We start from the raw sequence: 24,411 nt of genomic DNA, 5'->3' as shown, positions 1-24,411 counted from the left end.
GTACCGGTGGGAGGCGTGTCCACAACAAGGCGCTCCAGCCTCCCACAGCAGTCAGTCAGAAAGGGTCTCCCGGGGACAATCACTAACGCCAAGTTGGACGCTGAAACCAATGTCAGATTAAAACAATATTTACTTACTCATGTTTATTTCGTCGGGTGACAAGCAAAACTCACTAATTACCACCACAAGTTCATAGCCATAGTGAACCATATTAGTAATAAAAGAATGTCGATTTATGTTTAATTTTTTTTTTTTTGTAATTAGTGACTTTTGCTTGTCACCTGACGATTTAAACACAATAATATTGCATTGTCATCCAATTTACAAATGTATGCAAAATTACAGCTCAATCGAAAATCGGGAATCACGTAAAATTTAGCTTCTAAGATTTGACCCACACAAACTAACATACATACTAATAACAGGGCAAAAAATGTCTCACCTAAAAAGCTATAGGTCATAATGGTAACACTAACACCACAAATAAATTTAATGAAAAATCCCAACCAAGGAAGGATAATACCACACAGATAACTCACCTTGGATATGCCCTTCAACAATCACAACTGTGGTGTTCCCGATTCCACACTCTACACCAGCTCCATGAACATGTCTGGGGCTGTCCCGATCTGTGCTTCGGGTACCGGTGAGCGGAGTGTCCACAACAAGGTGCTCCAGCCTCCCACAGCAGTCAGTCAGAAAGGGTTTCCCCGGGACAATCTCACATGGATGCTTCGCATCTAAGTTGGGAGCTGAAAATAAAAAATAAATAAAATGTTAAATAATACATATTTGTGGTATTTTCAAACAAAAGGCACCACATTGTTGAATGGCAAAAATTAAAATTAAAATTTATTCAAAAACACTGTTCTAATAGTGTAATTCAACTTCAATGAGCCGTGGCAAAAATGCCGGGATAAAGAATGACTCACGTTAGACCGGGCCGTGTTCGGGCCGGAGCTTCCGGAGCTTCGTTTTCTATGGAAATCATCACGTGATCACCTGTCATCTGTCATAGAAAAGTAAGCGCCGGAAGCTCCGGCCCGGACACGTCCCGGTCGGCCCGGTCTAACTTGAGTCATCCTTAACGCGAGGAATAACAAGAAGAAGTGTAACTCAAATTTGTTTGGAAAAGTAAAAAAAGTTTGGGAACCAACTCTATTTCATAAGCTCTCTAACATCATCATCATCATCAGCCTACTCTCGTCCAGTGCTGGACATAGGCCTCTCCTATTGCACGCCATTGAGCACGATTTGCGACAACCCTGATCCAGCTCTTGCCAGCCGCCTTGCGAAGGTCATCGCTCCATCTAGTCTGAGGGCGTCCTAGTCCTACGCTACGTTTGCCGATGCGCGGTCTCCACTTGAGAACACAACTGTGGTCGACAACTAAACTAAACTCGTCAACCCACTGGATTAGCAAGCTGAAGTGGCAGTGGGCCGGTCATATTAGCCGTAGAACCGATAACCGTTGGGGTAGACGAGCTCTCTAACAACTTCATGCAATTCATGGTAAGAGTTAGATACCACAAACTGACCTGTTGGTGCGTGCCGCAAGCGCCGCTCCACAACCTCGGGGCCGAGCACGAGGTCATCTTTTACGACGTGGTCGGTATACAGCAAAGCCGCCGCGGCCGCCGCGCTCACGCCGACCGACTCGTTTTTAACATACACATCCGAGGACGAAGACTCGTCCTTCACAGGCACATCATCCAGGAAAGTCGCAGCTTTCACAGACACTTCTCCGAACGTGGGCTCGTCGGTACACACTTCCTCACAGGGATCAGCCATCACGCAATCTGCGTCCTGTAACGACTCCATCGCATCGCGAACTAAAAACTCGTCTCGATTATTCTTTAGCCCAACGTTAACAGAGGTAGCACCTTTTCTCAAAGAGTATATTGTTTTAGATCCATACAATGTATGCTCAAACACAGCTCAAGCAGGAAGCAGCAAATGACTATTTCTTGGTAAAATAGAGTCAGCGTTCAGACACAGTATGGACACAGTAGACATAACAATAACCGTCGTATCTGTAGTGGTCGAAATTGTACTTATTCGCCGTTCAACTTTGTTAATCTCAGTACATACTTTTAGTAAAATTATTACATTCATGTTATTTATTTCCTCAATATATACTTTATTACCCAACGTATCTATTTAGATGAAAAATAAATAAAGAAAACCTACCTTCATATATGTCATACAGTATAATCTTATACCGGGTGTGGCAATCTACTTGTAACACGAGAAAATAATTAAAACATAGATTGTACTCCTCAAACTATTCAACAACTTTTAAAAAATATGAAGTATTTAGACTCCCTATTTTTCATACAAAATATATATGTATTCTCTTCAATGGACGCCATCGCCACGCCATATCATTATCATTAGATTGACGTTGCTTGTCACGCCTTTAAACATAACAAAATTCGCAATACATTGCGTCTTAGAATAAACTTTAAAGTGTATTAAAAATCAAACCACAAGTTATTTTTAAAAGTCGCTGAACAAAAGTTGGTCAGTAATAGTCCGCACCTCGATTTTATCGGTAATGATCGGCGATCGAAATATGGGATCATAAGGCCTACCGCGAACCACTTTCGACGTGCTGCCTTCCCTGTCACACTTACGTACGAATTTACACGTGCGACAAAGAGGCAACACGTCGAACGTGGTTCGCGGTAGGCCTTCTGGCCTTGAGGACTGTCCAGACGAAAACAAATACTTCGGGGTTGGTTAATAATGTAATTTAAACATGGAAATTTTTAAATGAATTAAATGTTAAACTTTATTTATATTAAAAGGTAATTCTAACATAAATATAAACTAACTCATTTAAATAAACTAAAACTACAAATAAATTAAAATTGATACTAAAATAAATGTTAAATATAATTATGATGTTTTTACGTGGGCCATACTGAAAATTTCTGGATTCTGATACTTATGTGAGACCACTTATTTTTTCTAAGTGGCCAGTCCAGGAATTTTCAGTAAGTATGCCCTAAGTATTAGGTAGGCTGTTTTGTCCCACCGACACGGCTTGGTCTCGTATCTGATGAGAATAAAATCACTTCGCTCATCACTTTAACACTTTCGGTACCGGACGACCCGTTCCCAGTACAAAATGAACACACATACGTGTTCTTACAGTGAATGTGTTAATAAAAATAGTGTACAAATGTCAAAAATAATAATTTAAAAATTCCTATTAATGAATACTACTAAATATAAACAAAAATTAAAATTGAATTAATGATAGAAGTTCTAATAGAGTTCGTTGACCTCCAGACGCACATGGTCTATTACGCGATTAAACGCGTCGTAGCTACAGCAGAAGCTATGCGTCGCGTCGTCACGCCACGTCAGCCAGGACGCGCACGCGTCGTCGCAGAACGTCAACGCGTTCTCTGTCGACGCGTTGAAGAAGGAGGAGTTGATGGTGATGAAGCAATGCTGAGACGAACGGAGCCGAGAATAGCCGTCAGAGCAGTTTCGTATTACGCCCGATCCGAATCAGATCCGGACCAGTAAAAATATGGTCCGTAGTAGCCGTAGAACTATTTCTATGGTAAGTTACGCAACGCACACGTTGAATGATGGAAAGAAATCGGATGACGGAGATCGGATCTAGTGAGTAACTTACCATGAAAATAGTTCTACGGCTACTACGGACCATATTTTCACGGGTACGGATCGGACGTATGGGAAAGCGCTCTCAGGAGAATCGCCCCACTTCTTTCGGTGCCGGACGCCCCTTTTCCAGTACAAAATGAACACACACGTGTTCTTACAGTGAATGTGTTGATAGTTCTAATAGAGTTCGTTGACCTCCAGCTGAGGTATATGTTCTATAACGCGATTAAACGCGTCGTAGCTACAGCAGAAGCTATGCGTCGCGTCGTCGCGCCACGTCAGCCAGGACGCGCACGCGTCGTCGCAGAACGTCAGCGCGTTCTCTGTCGACGCGTTGAAGAAGGAGGAGTTGATTGTGATGAAGGCAGTGGCTGCGCGGCGGGCTGGGTCGTGGACTAGCTGGAATTTAAAATTGGCAGTTTGAGAAAAAGAAGAAAAATCTGCCTAAGGAATAATCGAATTCTACACTCTAATGGCAGGCGTGTCTCACTCCGCGATTTCGTCGCTTTGCTACAGGTAGCTAAAAGTACATCTCGGCCCCAATTTTGGGGAGAGCCATAAGCCGCGCGTGGCGCTGTCGCCACCTAGCGACCATATCTGTGCTGATCGTAACATACGCGTTTTGTTAGAGAGTGAGTCTTCTGTACTTAGTATTATTATTTATTCTGTGCTAATAGCAGGATTCCACCAGTGTGTATGTGTAGCTGTGTACACAAGAATTTTTGTACGGAATATGCCTTGTGCCGCACAGTGCCGCATACTGGTGGAATCTCGCATTAAGATACGATACGACCTCCGCTCTACAATATATACAGTAAGCCTCATTTAGACAGTTCCCGTCTAAATGGGGTTTTGTACAGATTCACAGTCCTCCTTTTATTTAGAGAACTATGATAAAATCATGACTTACATGCCCACAAACTTTCACGTGGATAAGGGTTAAATAAGAAAATTAACCTTTATAGCCCTTAACTCTTGTGTATGTCTACAGGAAAGACGCGAACACAGTTTTCTGTTGACCCATTTACAAAAAAGTTACAATTAAATAAGAAATTAAATACATTTACGAACTAGGTACGCTAGAATATAGTTTATTTTCTCTGAGTCCTTGTTACTGGGCGTCCGCTAGCTAGCGCGCTTGCACGGAGCGGGTGAGTGTGTTAACGAAAACTTGTATGACTTAAGTTATGAGCGACGCTAACTGGCGCGGACTCGTACGACAGATTTTACCTACAACAATGACACGTTACTCACGTGCCCGCTTGGAACACTAGCCCACGCTGGCGAACGCCCTAACATTCCCTTTGCTTACCTTATAAAAGTATAGCGGTACAGGCACAGCCATATTGTTGTTTTCGTCCGAGTATAGATAGAGTTCCTTCTCTCCCTGGGTCCCGGGTAGCGCTAGCACCCCGTGGGTCCCCGTGTAGACTGTTACTGAGGAGTTGGTGGTCTTCACTCGCCGACGGAGGGCCTGGTGATAAAATGAGGTCAAAATCATCTTAAAAACAAGGAAAACGAAATCAAAAAGAAAATAACTCCAGTAAGGCTATGATGGTCGACTGGATAAATGATATGGCTGTATAAATGATGATAAAACTGACATTTTATCCAGTTTTTATTGATTTGTCGTCTTTTCCACTTTTGACAGCGATAGTCGTTAAATGATTAACTGCATAACATGGTCGTTGGATAATATGTCATTAGTCTACATTTCCAACTTAAACTTAGTGGATAAGTGGATAAGTTAAATGATATAAATGCCACTTGTCTAGATTTATACAGTTTTATAACATTCATACCGTTTTGTCCACTTGGACAACAATACACGGTAAATGGCTACGATTGTTGGATAATTAGACATATAGTCGATTTTTGACGGCTAGCCTTTGATTAATTTATCGTAGTGCTCACTGGGTCACGATAAGCGCAGTTAAGAAGCTGTGATTAGTGTTAACTTAATTGATTCATTTGTGTTACGAAAATTAACTATGTAAATTGTATTGTTTGTATTTTATTGTACTTAAATCGTACACATATAAGTCTATAGCATTCGCTAACGCACTTTCATGCATCTAACTTAAATAGAAATGGCTTAACTGTGGTAACACAATGGAATCAATTAACTTTGGACTAATTACAGGTGCTTAACTATGTACAAATTTTTTGCACTTCACTCATAAGTCATTAGTGCTCTAGTGGTATATAAGTGGTGAAAATGCAATTTCTTGAAGTTAAAATATCAGTAGGTAAGTATCTGTTTTTTTTCTTAAATATAATATATACAATTTGAACTTTGAATTAAATTTGAATTTACATATAACATTATCAATACGTACATTATTTGTAGGGATGGCAAGATAATAATATCATTTCTTCTTGGCAGCTGCTGCTATCGAAGAAAAATAGCAAAGAGAACTCCAACGACGGGCCATTAAGGGCTACATGCAACCCATTTGATATGCCCAGCGAGGAGTTTCGGCACATATATAGAGTGCGCAAAGAATTGGAACTCTATTTGTGTGCCAAACTCGACGCTGACCTCAAGCCTCAACATGGCGATGGATTGCCGGCACATTTTAAAGTAAAGATACTATTCCTCAAATCATTATTGTCACCTTATTAATAACGACATACCAACTTACAACTCTTTGTTTTAGGTTCTAACATCAGTGCATCTACTGGCTGACGGTAGTTACCAAAGAGGAACTGGACCATGGAGACCTGAGAGGAACTGGACTGGAAGACCATGGAGAAGAAGTAGGAATAGTTGAAGTTGAAGAAGTTAGAGAAGTTGAAGTTGAAGAAGTTGGAGAAGTCGAAGTTGAAAAACTTGAAAAAGTTGGAGAATTTGAAGTTGAAGAAGTTAAATAAGTTGGAGAAGTTTAAGTTGAAGAAGTTGAAGATCAACAAGATGAAGATGTTGGAGAAGTTGTTGAAGGCTAGGAAGATAAAGAAGTTGGAGAAGTTAAAAGTTGCTTTTTATTTATTCTCCATACAAATTTCCACCCCCATGTCATCTCTTTTTCACCCTTAAAGGTAGCAGGTATGGCTAATAAAATTGGTCACAAATACATAAACATTCTTTATCTCTTACGAACTTTTAAATGATAAAAGGCAAGTCCCATTTCAAGAAATTATTGAACCCCTATACAAATTTCCACCCCTTGTTTACACCCTTAAGGGATGATTTCGGGGATAAAAACTATTCTATATCCTTCCTCACAACTCAAACTATCACCATACCAAATTTCATTTAAATCGGCTCAGCGGTTATTGATTGCCCATACAAACTTCCATCCCCCTTTTCGCCCCCTTAAGGGGTGAGTTCTGAGATAAAAAGTATCCTATGTCCTTCCCTGGGAGTCAAACTACCCCTATACCAAATTTCATCTAAATCGGTTCAGCGGTTTAAGCGTGAAGAGGTAACAGGCAGACAGACAGACAGACACACTTTCGCATTTATAATACTAGCTTTTGCCCGCGACTTCGTCGGCGTGGAATTAGTGACAGCAGCTAAAGTAGGTATAGCGCCTGGATAATGCTAATAGCAATTATTTAATTCGCGCATTGCTTACTTCAATTATTAGGTAATTCATTAACTCTTTAATTGAAAGAGACCCACCCCCCTTTGATTTTTTCCTTCCTTCCTTTGATAATTTCCGACATAAAAACTATCCTAATCTATGTCCTTCCCCGGGACTCAAACTATCTCTATACCAAATTTCAACTAAATCGATTCAGCGGCTTAAGCGTGAAGAGGTAACAGACAGACAGACACACAAACTTTCGCCTTTATAATAATAGCTTTAGCCCGCGACTTCGTCAGCGTGGAATTATTAATTTAGGTAAGTAGCTATTATTTTATTCAATTTGCGTTTTGTTGATTCCCCATACAAACTTCAACCCCCCTTTTCACCCCCTTAAAGAGTGATTTCTTGAATGAAAACTACCCTTTGTCCTTCCCCGGGACTCAAACTATCTCCGTACCAAATTTTGACTAAATTCTGCACCAGCGCCGGTACTACACCGCGCGGGCGGGACAGTTCCTATTGACAATGTTTGTTGTGCAGTTGTTGTTAAGTCCCCATACAAAATTCCACCCCTTTAAGGCATGAAATGGTAGGCCCGTATTTTTTACATGTTTATGCAAGTAACTGACGGTCTTTCCACCTCTATACAACCGGCTGACGGTTTTTTTTTTATTTATAATAGCACCTAAACTATCATCTGGCAAAGTATCAGGAGGCAATGATTAAAAAAAAAATTATTACATGTTCATGTGATCAACTGACGGTCTTTCCACAGCGATACAACCGGCTGACAATTTATAAATTCACGATAGCATCTAAGAAACTATCATCTCAGACAAAGTATTAAGCGGGAGGCGATGACTGACGATATTTGCTCCTGCCGCAACATATAGGACTAGTTAAGTATTAAGGTGACGCTTACGGGAAAGGGGCTGTGACCCTCGCTCTGGTTCTTTCCTTGTCCAACAAATATCACTGGCCATTTAGCGAGGTAATGCCGCCAGTATTTTTAGCACATTACGTCCGGGGTATAATCAGAGTGGGGGGTAATATTGTAAATATTTGTTAAGTCATTTAGTTTTACTTATTACTAGAAGATGTACATATTATTCGCTGGGTCGGAGAACCACGAATCGATCGCAACGCGCACCGTGGCCCAAAAAGAAACTTTCGGCAGACCAACTGTCACTTTTTACTAACGAGGTTTACCTACGTATCTGTGTATTTAAAGTAATAATAATAAATAAAGCACCAGCTTCCATTATTAACTTTAATGCTGACTCTCCCTTCAATTCCAACATGTAACGGCAAAGCTAGGATTACACCTAATTTTCTTTGCAGGTGCATACATTTCATCAAAGTAGGTATTTCCCTTTTGAGTTATTTTCTTTGGCGAACTGTCTGGCACTAGGTCTGCCCAATTGCTGCTCTTCACTGGTTTTTGGGAAGTTTTCTTAGTAGTTGATGTAGTACATCAGAGCCGCGATATGTTTACTCCTAACGTACACACAATCACATTTTCCACTCGTAACATAACGACTAGAATCAATCTGTAAAAAATAAATTATTTCTTTACTTTCTATTACATTAATGGATCATAATATTATGTATGTACTACGTCAAAGATTGCAAAAACAGAAAAAAACAGCTTACATTCAAGGACGTTTGTCACTGAAGCTTGACGAATTAGGTACACGAGCTTCAATGGTGTGGCTCTTATGATCTTCGTATTTGATTTCTTTTAGGTACATCTTGCACATGTTAAGCCTAAACTTATTATTATCCTTTTGGAAAAACACGAAAAGTCTGCATTATTAACGACACTACAGTTGCACTACAGTCATATCTATCTAGTCTTTAAACGAGCAATTTTTGGATATTTATTTATATGTATATATATTTCGGGGATCTCGGAAACGGCTGCTCTAACGATTTCGATGAAAATTGCTATATGGGGGTTTTCGGGGGCGAAAAATTGATCTAGCTAGGTTTTTATATGTTTTCCGAGCATAGCTCGGTCTTCCAGATATTTAGTTACCTATATGAAATGCGTTATTCGATTTTTATTTCTTTACTTCTCGTAAAGTCAGCCATGAGAAAGTCCGTGTGTGTGTACTACCTGAAATTTATTGATTGTGCCATTTATGCCATTTTAGAGGGGAAATGAAGATTTACATGTTCGAATAGAATATATGTAAATTACAATATTTCATTGAAATTATTTGTTCTCTTCGTAATGACAGCCAGCCATGTGACACTTCAAAGTCCGCTGTCATATCGCACCCAGCGAATAGGTTATGTTTTATTTTCAAATAAACGATTTATTTTTCTAAACTGCAACATTCCTAACTGTAGGTACATCGGTGGACCTTATTTCAAAAGGCATAAAGTCCACCGATGTGCAGTTAACAGTGTGTGTGATTGTACAATTCGGCCGTGCTTATAATAAGAGCAATAGAGTCAGACCAAGAAAAGTCGGCAGCGGATTTGATAGCCCACGCAGTGCAAGTGTTATTTTAAACGTCAAACTTCTATGAAATTATGACGTATAAATAACACTTGCACTGCGTGGGCTATCAAATCCGCTGCACACTTTTCTTGGTCCGACTCTAACTCATTTTGAAGTGTCATTCAATTGGATACTTTGTACTTGTACAATATGTTCTACAATTGAAAGAGATTTCAAAATGAGTTACTGCTCTTAATAAGCTCGGCAGAATTATTTATTTGATTTTGATAGATTACCGTATTTTAGGTTAATAAGGTCGACTACTGTCCTTAAAATTTTGTATGACATTACAAGCAAATATCAGCAATCGTGAATTAAGTATTGTAGCCGAGTCTACTTTAGTCCGATAATGTATTAGCTTATTTCAAAGACTGAATTCTAAGTACTAGAAATAAAGTAGATTTTGCGACATGATAAAGACGGTTAAATTTGAGGCGGTGGAATAAGAGATTCACTTAAAAAAAAACCTTATATAAACTCTAATTAGAATCTATATTTCAAAATCTTAAACCGTCCAATAACATTTAACTATCAATGCCACATGTGCATAAGTGGTGTGTGCGGCATGTCATTCAGCCAACTATTCATTAAAATACGCTTTAAGTAAACTTGTTTAGAATTGATTTTTCAAAAGCTCATACTATGGATAAATTTAACTGTCAATGACATATCTAGATAAGTGGTAGAATGTGGTTTAACCATCTTTTTTTTAAAATACACCTTAAGTCATCGAGTATAAATATGATTTTTCAAAACCTCACAACATGTCACGCTATCATTAGTCACATATACGTTATCCTCGCGAACTATTAATTAAAATACGCTTTAAGTAAACTTGTTTAGAATTGATTTTTCAAAAGCTCAAATCACGGATAAGTTTTAACTCTCAATGACATATGTGGATAAGTGGTAGAATGTGATTTAACCATCTTTTCTTTAATATACACCTTAAGTCATCGAGTTTAAAATTGATTTTTATAAACCTCAAAACATATCACGCTATCATTAGCCACTTATACGTTATCCTCGCGACTTTTTACCGAATTATATCATTTATCAGATAGTCGTCATATCATGCATTAAATGATTAATGATATGGTGACATAACCATCATAGCCATACAGTTTTGAAAAAAAAACGCTTTTGGTCGAACACTAACTTTTACTTGTTGAACCAACAGTCTCATAAATTATGACACGCTAGACCGGGCCGGGTCCGGGTCGAGGCGTCCGACATGTCATTTTCTTTTTTTTTCTTTTTTATTATGAATGGGCTTACTCATGGCCACAGACTAGCCGAGGCGTAGTCGAGGCGAGGCGAGGCGAGGCGAGGCGAGGCGTTCTACGACGGCAGATCGCGGTGATCACGTGGTGCTTTCCATAGAAAACGAAGCGCCGGAAGCTCCGGGTCGAACACGGCCCGGTCTAGCGTGAGTCATCCTTAACACCGGTCGGGCCCGCTAAACCTTGTTTGTATATTATCCCGCTTAGACTAGTCTTCATTCAAAGGAAAATTGACTCGTGGCTTAAATCGAATATTATTCACAATATTAACATTATGTTCAGTCACGAGTGACTTACAAATACAAACAAAAGACCAAGTCGTGTACACGGACATTTCTATGAATCTAATTGTGTCTGCAAGTCTTCATACTTATTAAAGGTCTCATATAGACAATGCGAGTTTCATTACATTGCGGGTTTTGATCGGTCGGTTGAATTGGACGTAACCAACAGTCCGCAATGTAACTAAAATCGCATGCGAGTTCGCGCGCCGTCTAAATCAGCCTAAGGTTTAAAATATTAATACGATTTTTGTGAACGATGCGATTTTTAATTTGACGTAGTGGAACATAGCACTCCGCAGCGCTACTGCCAACTTACTGTTGCTGATTGGGGCGCTCTTGAGGAGTCAAGAGAGCCCCAATTACCCCGGTTGCCCTTCATCCACTGCGGCGCCACGTTGACGAAGTGGAACTTAGCATTCCGCAGCGCTACTTAGTCCGCTCGAGCGCTACTGCGAACTTACCTCCTCAAGAGCGCCCCAATCGCCCCGGTTTCCCTTCATCCACTGCGGCGCCACGTTGACGAAGTGGAACTTAGCACTCCGCAGCGCTACTTAGTCCGCTCGAGCGCTACTGCGAACTTACCTCCTCAAGAGCGCCCCAATCGCCCCGGTTGCCCTTCATCCACTGCGGCGCCACGTTGACGAAGTGGAACGTAGCACTCCACAGCGCTACTTAGTCCGCTCGAACGCTACTGACAACTTACCTCCTCCAGAGGGCCCCAATCGCCCCGGTTGCCCTTCATCCACTGCGGCGCCACGTTGACGAAGTGGACCGTATCGCTCAGTCCGCTCGAGCGCTACTGACAACTTAAGTGGTATCCAGACGGGATTGATCAAATCGGTTGATTTGACCAGAAATGAATGGTATTTGCATCCGCACCTCCTGATTCGATCAGGCAATTGAATCAGATTGGCGAAAAATTGACTAATCTGGATATGCCTTTACCTCCTCGAGAGCGCCCCAATCGCCCCGGTTGCCCTTCATCCATTGCGGCGCTACGTTGACGAAGTGGAACGTAGCCCGCTGCAGTGCTGCGAAGGAGAAGTCCGCTCTAGGGGCCAAGTGCCCACGCGTCAGGAACTGGGAGAATAAAACATAACAAATAAGTTTTTGGCAAAAAAATCATTTTTGTTACAAGCTTTTATCGCTGACTGTACTTTTCTTACGACAGACAAGTAATACTCTAAAAACTCCAAACACAATTAGGTTGCGTTGTTTCATCACAGAGTTCCTATGGCCACCTCCTGTCTCCATCATCAGATCAGCTCAACGGTACCATAATATTGCATTGTCATCCGATATATACGTGCATGCAAAATTTCAGCACAATCTGAAACCGGGAAGTGGATCAAATTTAACTTGCAAGATTTGATTACAGACTGACAGACAACGGGACAGGTGAAAATAAATAAAAGCTTGTAATAAAATAATTGTGATCATGTTTCTTTCATTGTCCATTTTTAGTGTTCCGTGCAAAACTTTGTTTATGGAAAAACTTGCTTTTAAAGATTTTAAACAATCCAATAAATAACTCTAAATTACCCAAAGCGCTGGTGGCCTAGCGGTAAGAGCGTGCTACTTTCAATCCGGATGTCGCGGGTTCAAACTCCGGCACATACCAATGTGTTTTTCGGAACTTATGTACGAAATATCATTTCATATTAACCAGTCGCTTTTCGGTGAAGGAAACCGGACTAATCCCAATAAGGCCTAGTTTCTCCTCCGGGCTGGAAAATCAGATGGCAGTCGCTTTCGTAAAAACTAGTGCCTACGCCAATTCTCGGGATTAGTTGCCAAGCGGACGCCAGGCTCCTATGAGCCGTGGCAAAAAAGCCGGGATAACCCACCTGATTCTTGCTAAAATACTTGTCGGCCATATTAGGTCCAAGTAACTGGTCGAACCTGTCCTTTTCATACTGAGTCTTGTAGAGTTTCTCGATGTGGACTTTGGTTGGGAAGAGGTCGCCACCTGTAAAAAAAATGGTCACGTTTTTATCGTTTACCGTCATGTCATAGGAAATCCAAGCCTTCGATAAAAGAGTGTATGTACTCCCTCCCATCTTGAAGGCCAGCAACGCACTTACAATCCGAATGAAACACAAATTACCTGGGCGACAGTTTTCGCTTACCAACAGGCGATTCAATGGTCGTCTGTCTCCTTATATCTTAAAAAGAATTTTCAGAATCGGTCCAGTAATGACGGAGATATGGAGTAACAAACATAAAAAATAAAAAAAAACATACAACCGAATTGATAACCTCCTCCTTTGGGATTTGGAAGTCGGTTAAAAAATTGGACAAGTCGTACTCGCCCACCGAGGCTTCCGTACTTTTTAGTATTTGTTGTTATAGCGGCAACAGAAATATATCATATGTGAAATTTTCAACCTTAGAGCATTTAGTAACTGGAGACGCCTTGCCGGTCATTTTCTATACAAAACAGTCTGCCGATTTTTGCAGAGGAGAGGCACGTCATTTGTACATAATTTAGTACGTAACGTACTTACAAATAGCCATGTCAGATAAACGTCAGTCCATACAAAAGTTTGCACAATTGTGCAAGGTTTTTGGCAGAGGGATAAGCTCTTAAAGGCGACTCCGGTAATTAAATGCTCTAAGCTGGTGACAGACAGACAGACGGACAGTGGAGTCTTAGTAATAGGGTCCCGTCTTTACCCTTTGGGTACGGAACCCTAAAAACCTGTGAACTGCGGGCGGTTGTGCCCGGACTGTGTGTTCACGCTGCTCGGGGACAGCTCGTGCTTGACGAAGAGCGTGTTCAGCGTGCCGCGGTCGAAGCACGCCGAGTACAGCTCGTGCAGCTTGTCGCGGATTGTGTAGCCCACCCTGAATACAAAGAACAACTTTACTAGCTTAATACAACTGGAAACCATTTTAGGGTTTTAGTTAGCTGTAGCAAATGTCACTTTTTCAACAGAAAATAAACGCGTTGGTAAAAAAACGCATATTTATTTTATGGTATGGATGTGTCTACAAATAGAGTCTGTGCGGAAAGAGAAGAGTCGTGGAATGTATGGGGCCCAATACATTCCACGACTAGTCTTTCCGCACAGACTCTACACCATAAAGAATTCTCTAGATTCCTCCAACTACTTACACATCATTAGATCCTGACTTAATGACAATGAGATCAACCTGTGAACTTCTTCTTTTCCGATTCGAATCGGCTCCCTAAGAATGAACATGGACTATCGCAGGATAAAATGGCATAGCATCACAGTGTGGTACGAGTATCTTACGAATAAAATTTCTCCTATGTGTGGTGACCTGTACTCTTAATACACTTCATAATGTGATGTCTATTAGCCTGTGGGCTGTGCTGTGGTCACGGTAAACAGTCACGAGCACAGATGGCACGTAAGCGTCATTCTAGATCTATAGTCATGCGAGAACGACAAGTATAGATACTGACTTGGCCTGGGTAGCACGCCTTGCTTGTCTCCTTGAAGGAGAAGACTGGTGCCGTACCGAGCTGCAGTTCAGCTATACTGCTACAATAGTCTACTACTAACTTGACCGTCTGCCCGCCTCGGTAGCATGCCTTGCTGGTACTACTAACTTGACCGTCTGCCCGCCTCGGTAGCATGCCTTGCTGGTACTACTAACTTGACCGTCTGCCCGCCTCGGTAGCATGCCTTGCTGGTACTACTAACTTGACCGTCTGCCCGCCTCGGTAGCATGCCTTGCTGGTACTACTAACTTGACCGTCTGCCCGCCTCGGTAGCATGCCCTGCTGGTACTACTAACTTGACCGTCTGCCCGCCTCGGTAGCATGCCTTGCTGGTACTACTAACTTGACCGTCTGCCCGCCTCGGTAGCATGCCTTGCTGGTACTACTAACTTGACCGTCTGCCCGCCTCGGTAGCATGCCTTGCTGGTCTCCTTGACGGTGAAGACTGGTGCTGAACTGCAGTTCAGCTGGTTCAGCTCCCCGCTCCAGCGTCCCACGGAGAAGGTGGACGTTGCCACGCATTTCGCGTCCTGGGGAAGAAAATAACGACTGAGACTTAATTTTTAACTGTTAATATGCCATGAGAAGAAATGGAAAGACGTGGAACTGACTCTATATAAGTAAGCTATTTGGTTAAAACCTCTGGTTAAAACTAACCACTACTTCTTTCCTAGTAGCCTGCCCAGCGATGGTGACCGTCCTCTGTGGACAAGCGACCGTCAGGACAGCGCCGCGACGCACTGAAATAGCACGTTACCACTCACAGTGTTAACGCGGAACTGACTCTATAACTATTTGGTTAAAACCTCTGGCTAAACTTACCACTACTTCTTTCCTAGTAGCCTGCCCAGCGATGGTAACCGTCCTCTGTGGACAAGGGACCGTCAGGATATCGCCGCGACGCACTAAAATAGCGCCGCTCGCAGTGTTGGACGTGGAACCGACTCTATAACTATTTGGTTAAAACCTCTGGTTAAAACTTACCACTACTTCTTTTCTAGTAGGCTGCCCGGCGATGGTGACCGTCCTCTGTGGACAAGCGACCATCAGGACAGCGCCGCGACGCACTCAAATATTATAGCACCACTCACAGTTTAAAACCTCTGGTTAAAACTTACCACTACTTCTTTCCTAGTAGCCTGCCCAGCGATAGTGACTGTATATGAAAACTATTTGGTTAAAACCTTTGGTAAACTTACCACTACTTCTTTCCTAGTAGCCTGCCCGGCGATGGTGACCGTCCTCTGTGGACAAGCGACCGTCAGGACAGCGCCGCGACGCACTGAAATAGCGCCGCTCGCTGTATTGGGGGTGAGGTAGACTCCGCCCAGTAAATACACGGGCGATGGGGAACCGAAGTCGCTTTTCAATGAAAGAATGCAGTCTGAAACAGTAGAAACTAGTGTAAGCAGGCGTGGCTCACTCCGCGATTTCGTCGCGTCGCAACAAGTAGCTACAAGTACATACGTCCCATACAAATTTTGGTGGCTAGCCGTAGCCGTAAACCGCGCGTGGCGCTTGCGCACCTAGCGACCATATCTTTCCTAATAGTAACAGACGCGTTTTGTTAAAGTGAATCTACTGTACCAAATAATCAACTGGATCAAAGTCAAAATACAAATATCAATCATCAGAGCTGTCTCTCTAAGAATTAGAGGAACGAGAAGAAAGATAGAAAGATTTGGATCTGAAGACGGCTGTGAAATACCCATCCTTGAAGATTAGATTTCTCTTCTTTCTACCGCACAACTGTATTGAAATAAGCTTAAAATTGTATTATTTAACGTAATAAAAGTGTTATCAAAAAAATCTTACTGTAATTAGTACTATTATTTATTCTGTGGTGTTGGTCGACGTACGATCGTTATCTTGGCTAGGTCCTCTGTTATGGTGTGTATCTATTTGCCTAATTTAACATATTTACCTAATTGTTTTATCAGTGAAGTCGACCTTAATCTAGTTTCGGCAGGGGTGCGAAGCTCCTGACTTCGGCCAAACTCGGCTCCGCTCGGCTCAGCATTGCTCCGAGCAATTATTAGGGTTGGCACCACTTGACTTCCTTTTGCGTGCACGACCACAGATAAGATAATCACTTGAATTTTGACAACCCTAATTAGCCGAAAGGGATAGTGCCATGTATTAGAAAGGGATAGCATGATTCGACCCTGAACCGCTGTCAAACTTCGGTTTTGTAGGAAGCTTCCTTTCTGTACGGTAGTACTATTATTTAAGAATAAGAATAAGAATAAGAATAAGAATAGTTTATTGCTCACATATTGATCTTACTCTAAAAGTACAATAAGATTACAATATGTTACCCTACAAGGGCATTGCAAATACACGTGCATATAAAATATGTATTACACATAAGAAAGGTACTTACACTATAATTTATCTATTTCTATGCCTATAATATATAACAAAAATATTATTTTAGTATCTTAGAATTATACTTATTTTCATTGAAAAATTCTTGCAGGGAGTAAAAACTATGGTCTATTAGGTAGGTTTTTAACTTGGTAACAAATTTTGTGTATGTTTTTTCGTTGGTTATTTCTTTTGGAAGGTAATTATAAATTCTTATAGTCATAACGTGAGGGCTCTTGTTACTAATTTGTAAGTTACTTGATGGTATGGCTATTTTATCTTTATTTCTTATATTTATGGCACACGTGTGGCGGTCTGTTGCTTTTGTATATAAACTTGGATTCTTGCGGACAAATTTACTGGCTTCTAGAATATATAGACAAGGTAAAGTTAAAATTTTTAAGTTTTTAAAGTGAGGTCTACAGGTTTCAAGATTTTTAATATTTGTAAGAATTCTTATGCACCTTTTCTGCAGTATGAATAGTTGTAGTATATCTGTGCTATTGCCCCACAAAATGATTCCATATTGGAGGCAGGTTTGAGTAAATGCATAATATGCAGCAACGGCCGTTTTAAAATCTGTGCTTTTTTTAATATTTCTTAAGACATAGGTAAATCGAGAAAGTTTTGTACTAATTTTGTCAACATGAGATTTCCAATTGATATTTTCGTCGATATTTATACCAAGAAGACTGCAATTACTAATTTGTTGGAGAGTATTATTCAGGTATGTGTAATTTATATCTATGGGGGATCTTTGATGGGGTCTAAACTGTATAAGGTTAGTTTTTTTAAGATTTAATAGTAAATTATGGTCATCAAACCACTTAACAATTACGTTTAGGATACTGTTCATTTTTTGGTTTACTTCCTCATTATTTTGACTTGAGAATACTATGGAAATGTCATCGGCATATAAAAAACATTTGATATTGATGGAGTTTATTATCTTTGGCAGGTCGTTAATGTAAATCAAAAATAGGATACAACCTAGGACACTACCTTGCGGGATGGAGCATGTAATTTGTTTAGTTTCTGAATATATTTTCGTCAAGGTTTTCCTTTTAATGTCATAATGTTCTACTTCAACTAATTGGATTCTGTTCTTCAGATAGGACTTGAACCAGTTGTGGGCATCTCCACGTATCCCTATTCCATATAATTTATTTAGTAAAATGTCGTGTTTGACACGATCATACGCTTTACTCATATCGAGCATTAGTCCAAAAGCAGAATGGTTACTGTCTATAATATTTATGACTTCCTGAATGAATTTGTAAACAGTGAGTACTGTACCTCTCTGCTTTCTAAAACCAAATTGGCTGTCATCAAATATGCTATATTTTTCACAAAAGTCTGTTAAGCGTTTGACCATAATCGATTCAAAGATTTTAGAGAAAGTTGGCAACATTGCAATGGGGCGATATTGGTCTGGGTCGGTTGGGTTTTTTGTTTTAGGCATAGGTTTGATAACGGCTACTTTTAAAGCATTTGGAAATGTACCTGTTGTGAACGATTGGTTTATTAAAAATGTTAACGGAAGAATCAGCTCATTTGAACATGTTTTCACTAGTGAGGGGGGTATTTCGTCAATTCCGTAACTGTGTTTGTTTTTTAAGTTCCTTATAGTCTTTTCAACTTCTATGTGGTTTGCCGGAGATAGAAACATCGTATTGTGGGTGGAACTAAGAACTGGACGTCCGCTTGGTTGATTATCATTTGTATTAATTCCAACTGAAGAAAAGTACGTATTAAAAGTATTTGCAATCAATTGAGGTTGATCTGTCATTGTGTCGTTTATTTTAAGAGATATATTTTTCTTAGGTTTATTTTTTAAATGAGGTTTTTTTGTCTGCTCTCCTATTATTTTCCATAGTGTTTTTATTTTGTTGTTCGAACTATTTATCCTTTTATTATTGTACATTTTCTTTGCTATAGTAACACTTTTCTTTAATATTTTTGTATAGGTTTCCAAATATTGAATTAATATAGGCTCGGCTGACTGGTCAACAAGGTTTTTTAATAATCGTTTATGTAGACAGGATTTTTTTATTCCAGGTGTTAACCACGCTCTTTTTGGGGTTGCTTTAGATTTCTTTCGTTTCTTAGGTATGCAGTAGTTAAGTAACATTTTTAATATATTACTGAATTCGTTGAAATTTTCATTTATAGTATTTTGCGGAGATAGGATGGAAAACCAATGAATAGTTTGTAGTGCAGTTTTAAATAATTGTACATTTCTTTCTGTAAACGATCGTTTGTAGTATGTATGACTCTCATGTTTTTTATTTATCTGTTCATTCGCAACAGGCACTGTGACATTTACTCCCTTATGGTCTGAAAACCCAAAATTTATTCTGTGGTTTCGGTGCAGTGTAGGTAGGTAGTAGGGTTGCCAGCCGTACTATATTATATAGTATTGTACTATATTTTGGCTCTCTACTTTTGGAAAAATATATAGTAGGTACGCTAAAATACTATATTTCCGATTAAACGTATATTACACTCATGTTTAGTGTTTCATCTAAAAGCACTATATTTTTTTTAAATGTACTGTATTTTTGATGCCTTATTCTGGAAAATACTATATTCCACCAAAAAATACTTGGCAACCCTAGTAGGTAGGTATGTAGATTCGTAATTCATATAATTATTTGTTGGAATACCGGGATTGATAAGAAAATAATTACCACGCTATTTTAAATACGGAAAGTTATTTTAATAATCCGAAATGCATCATACTCTATCTTATATGCGGACATATATATATATATATATATATATATATATATATATATATATATATATATATATATGTATGTATGTATTTAAAAAAATATAAAGAAACATATATTTAGTTTCAAAGAAGTAAAAATTATAATTTAAACTTTACTTACTTCAAAGTATGTAGGTAAAATATACCTTCAGCATTTTTTTTAAATCAAAATCACTAAACAATACACATAAATTATACAATTAAAGTTAAAAGGCTAACAAAAACAAAACATGCTTATCACCAGACATCGTTCACATCGTAAATGTTACAGCATTTTTGGTGCAACGGAGTGGTGTTAACGGAATTGGTATAGATAATTCCAACTGAAATGGTAAGTTAAGGTTAATATTAACGTAATTAACGCTAATTAATCATTAGGGTTGAAATTGTTTATACCAATTCCGTTAACACCACTCCGCTGCACCGAAATAGCTATAAAATTTACGATTTCTGCTTATCATTATCACCAAAACATCAAAATGATAAAAATAACAACTCACCACCACCGATCCGATCAACTTTCAACACAATCAATAACACAAGAAAACAGCTGAGAGACTTCATTCTGTCCAAACACATGTGCAATACACAACAAAACAATTATCACTCCTGTGGACAATAGTTTATAGTTTGTGTATATATACGTAATAAATTTATACGTCTATCTGTATTACCAAAAGTTACTTTTACTTATATTTATTTTATTTATATTAATACATAAATACCTAAGTTTCTAGCTTACGGCAACATAATAAAATTTTAGATCAAATAACTTTATATCATAAATTCGGTATAGGAAATATGCATTAGGTATACACCAAGAATGTTAATGCTAAATGTTATAAGATCAATTAATCATTATATAAAATGATAATATAATTATATCATATTGTGTTCTAAACTTCAATTGAACATACTTAAAAACACAATGAAATCGATTAAAATGAAGTATGATGATATTTTTTAATTCACTGATATAGCTGTAACACTTCACCTTGATATTAGGTAGACCTAACTTCCGTGTTACTAGATCTAACAGTTACTTATTTCGTTGAAATAAGAACACACACTGACGATTTACCGTAAATGCGGTAAATGGGCTGCGCGCGCCGCTACTACCATCGGACCGTTATCGGAAAACTCACGTGTTAATCGCTCCAAATATATTAACTAATTAATTAATTAGGTTAATTAACTTTTAGATTTTATGGGGTTTTTAACAATTAAGTGTAATAGATATATTTTGTAGACGATTTGTCATACAATTAACTAAGTACCTACTTAATTTCATTTTGAGAGAATAGCAGAAAATGTAATATCCTTACGGGCACTAAAATGGTACTAGTTCAGCGGTGTTACTCACGAATTCCAGCCAATCGTGCAGTCTAACGCAACTGGTTGCGACCAATTTAGCGCGCGCGCTTTTCGGTGAAGGAAAACATCATGACGAAATCGGACTAATCCCAATAAGGCCTAGTTTACCGGATTGGAAGGTCAGATGGCAGTCACTTTCGTAAAAACTAGTGCCTACGCCAATTCTTGGCATTAGTTGCCTAGCAGACCTTAGGCTGGCATGTGGCTAAATGCCGGGACAAGGCGAGGAAGATGACGATGACAAGTTTTTACCACTGATTTAGAATAAATCACTTTCAAATCAATGGTAGGGTGCCGAGTCATAGATGTAACAGCACTGCTCTTATGCCTATGTAACCAGTCATCGGTGGACCTTAATATCATTGCAATAAGATTCATAAATAGGCAGTTAACAAAGCGGACGATGTTACTCACAGTATAAACAATGCTATGACGTATACATTTTCCATCAAGTTTAAATTCCATGAAGGACTGTCATGCAACTAACGACTTCATATAAAGCATTACAAGAGTTAAAATTGATTGCCATATATGACATGATTAAAATCGACTTTACCTACTGATAAATCTCAGGGATAAATTCTTATAAGCAGACATCGTACATTTTCCAGCAATTTTGGTGCAGCGGAGTGGAGTTAACGGAATTGATATAAATAATTTCAACCCCAATGATTAATTAGCGTTAATTCCGTTAATATTGATCTTAATTTACCATTTCAATTGAATTTATCTATAAGTACCAATTCCGTTAATACCACGTACGTGGTTTCCAGCATTTTTGGTGCAGCAGAGTACTCTACGACGTCATCATCATCATCAATCATCATCAACATTCGTCATCGTAATGTACGATGTCTGCTTATAAGGGTATTTTCGCGGTAACGTTCGTATTTGTCATGCTACGTCAGTCAACCTCAGTACCTTTAGTATCGAGACTGACTGAAATAGCAAGACACGTTCGTACGTCTCCGTGAAAATACAAAGGAAAATCATTATACACTACATCTGTACGAACTTTATGTTCTGAAAGTGGATTTGTTAATGACTTTTAATATTCAATTAATTAAGTATCCATTCTATCATATATTCATTACCTATATTAATCATTTTATAGGTCTACCGATTAGCTGTACTGCCCCCTGCCTCCTAAGCTACAAAAGATGGCATCTCAAAAACAAATGAACTTGAAAAATTGTGATCGTGAACTAGTGTATCTATAGTGTAAAGTTTCGTGTTATGTAATCTTCATTAAGTTTTTAATATTATTTATTGTATTGTTGCTGTTTTAATTGTATTGTTTTCTGTATGTGCAATAAAAAGTTATTTATTGTATTGTAATAAATAAAAAACGATGAAATTTTAAATTATTTATTTTACGGGCAACAAGTCTCCCCAATTACTGGACCTAGCGCACCTGTATGTGGTCTGGTCAAACTTGGATTTGGAAAATATGATCTCTTGCAGCTCCCCCTGTTTCGTACACAACCTACAAATGGTGTGCCCGGAGCGGACGATGGGGGCTCGCACTATCCTAGGCCACTGAGGATCATCGGACGGACGCACACCTTTCTTTAATATTACATATGAGAATAGTTCTGCAAACACATCTGATTTCGTAGGGTATGGCAGCGATTCATACTTCATAATGAAGTTACATGGTGTTTTCAATTCTAAATACCTTGGGCAGACATTGTCATTTGGACATGGTGAGAATGCGTAACCATTATTTTTGCCTTTGGGTAAATTTAAAACAAATTCCCTAGCTTCATTCACAATTTGGAAGCCAGCATTAGAGCCTTGCTCAACTATTATCAGGAAATCTTCAGTTTTCTTCCATAGTTTTTGAATGGTTTCCAATCTTGCTCTCATACTTGGTAGTTCAAATAATGAAAATGCTGATAAAACTATGTTGTATTTGAGATCTGTTGATGCCGGTAGGAACTGACGTTGGAAATAGCCTTTCAAAGGCATAGTTACATTGTCTTTCCCTTGACATAAGAGTAATCGGGCCAAATCATGCATGTGTGGGGAAGTGTCTACGCAGAAATATTCAAATATGTCCCCGTTCCAATAGTTGTTGACGGCCCATGTGCCCGTCCCTACTCCTGAGCCAAAGTCAAAGAAGCTTCTAGGCTTGTAATCCGGATATTTCATTCTTATTTCATCTAATACACGTACTAGGACGGCATACTCGGGGGCAGATCTACACATCAAATACTGTAAGCATGTCGCTTTGTCATATGAAATGTTACCCCAACGATAAACATTTGCCTTTAAAATGTTAAAAACTTTCGATTGCACCTGATTATTCAACTGATTCAGTTCGTCTTCTGTCAAATTATCCCCAATCTTCGAATATGCTTTCTTAGAAATTTTGTCGTGTATTTTTGCTGCTTTGTGGTCAATATCTCCTTCTTCTGGTGGAAGTAAGCGTGAACGAAGATAGTTGCTGAGCTTGATGCTGTCCTGGTGCATAGAACGGGCGCCGGAATCGTCTAAAACAATTTTTATAGCCTTGACTATATCTGGAGGTAGCGCTGCTATTTTCACTCTGGTTGTTCCCGGGTGCTTGCGCGGCTTGTACTCTTTGCTTTCAAACTTATCTTTCAAACTGGTGTCTATCTCTACTTTAACTGAATAGTTGGAGTAAAGCGATGAGAAACGAGTTATTCTTAATTTTCTAAACATTTTGTTACGCTTATAACCTAACTTTAGCGTGTTATTGTTTTGTACTGTCAAATTGACGCACATTGTGGTGTTGTCTGTTGTAAAAGATAATTTATTTCATAGGAAAAAGACAGTAGAAAAACAAATAAATAACTTATGAACTAAATACATCTATAAATAATACTAAATTAAAACTAACAACCCTAAATATATCTAAAATAAAATAAAGAATATAAAAACTACTCAAAGAGGCCTCCCCGCGCTACCCCCGGCGCAAAGGTGCCCATCACACTCGCTGCGTTACCGCGTTGAATTACGATTGTAAAATATGTTATCATGGTATCATCAAGGGGGAGGGTAAAACCCAAGGCCCCTGGGTGGATTTCAGCACAAATAATTTCACCATACAAAAAATTATTATTTTTAAATGTTTAATTTAACACGATTCTAGCTGGGTAAAATAATGGGGGGCTGCATATTGAGGATATGTATGGTATTTATACA

The 24,411-nt window shown here is 39.2% G+C and overlaps 2 protein-coding genes across 2 annotated transcripts; both read right to left on the bottom strand.

The window, feature by feature from the left end:
• Positions 1–2,737: 2,737 nt before the first annotated feature.
• LOC134676598 (uncharacterized) lies at positions 2,738–20,518 on the bottom strand. The gene is made up of 9 exons (XM_063534992.1): positions 20,367–20,518; positions 15,923–16,107; positions 15,381–15,467; positions 15,114–15,253; positions 13,953–14,098; positions 13,099–13,220; positions 12,197–12,331; positions 4,955–5,116; positions 2,738–4,041 (listed from the first exon to the last, which is right to left on the bottom strand). The coding sequence occupies exons 1-9, from the start codon at positions 20,443–20,445 to the stop codon at positions 3,820–3,822; spliced, it is 1,278 nt and encodes a 425-aa protein (XP_063391062.1). The 5' UTR covers positions 20,446–20,518; the 3' UTR covers positions 2,738–3,819.
• Positions 20,519–22,597: 2,079 nt separating this feature from the next.
• Positions 22,598–23,989, bottom strand: LOC134676576 (methyltransferase-like protein 17, mitochondrial). The gene has a single exon (XM_063534966.1). The coding sequence runs from the start codon at positions 23,926–23,928 to the stop codon at positions 22,609–22,611; it is 1,320 nt and encodes a 439-aa protein (XP_063391036.1). The 5' UTR covers positions 23,929–23,989; the 3' UTR covers positions 22,598–22,608.
• Positions 23,990–24,411: the final 422 nt, after the last annotated feature.

The sequence above is a fragment of the Cydia fagiglandana genome, chromosome 24 (genome assembly GCF_963556715.1).
Source record: "Cydia fagiglandana chromosome 24, ilCydFagi1.1, whole genome shotgun sequence".
NCBI lineage: Eukaryota > Metazoa > Arthropoda > Insecta > Lepidoptera > Tortricidae > Cydia > Cydia fagiglandana.
Note: the sequence above shows the minus strand (reverse complement) of the source record. Positions and strands in the feature narration are given on the sequence as shown.

Excerpts from the sequence above, each read along its gene's own strand:
- LOC134676598 (XM_063534992.1), bottom strand. The coding sequence starts at position 20,445 with ATGTGTTTGGACAGAATGAAGTCTCTCAGCTGTTTTCTTGTGTTATTG. Across the intron at positions 15,254-15,380 it reads CTACTAGGAAAGAAGTAGTG|GACGCGAAATGCGTGGCAAC; the intron begins GTTAGTTTTAAC and ends TTTCTTCCCCAG. Across the intron at positions 14,099-15,113 it reads CGAGGCGGGCAGACGGTCAA|GGTGGGCTACACAATCCGCG; the intron begins GTTAGTAGTACC and ends CTTTGTATTCAG.
- LOC134676576 (XM_063534966.1), bottom strand. The coding sequence starts at position 23,928 with ATGTTTAGAAAATTAAGAATAACTCGTTTCTCATCGCTTTACTCCAAC.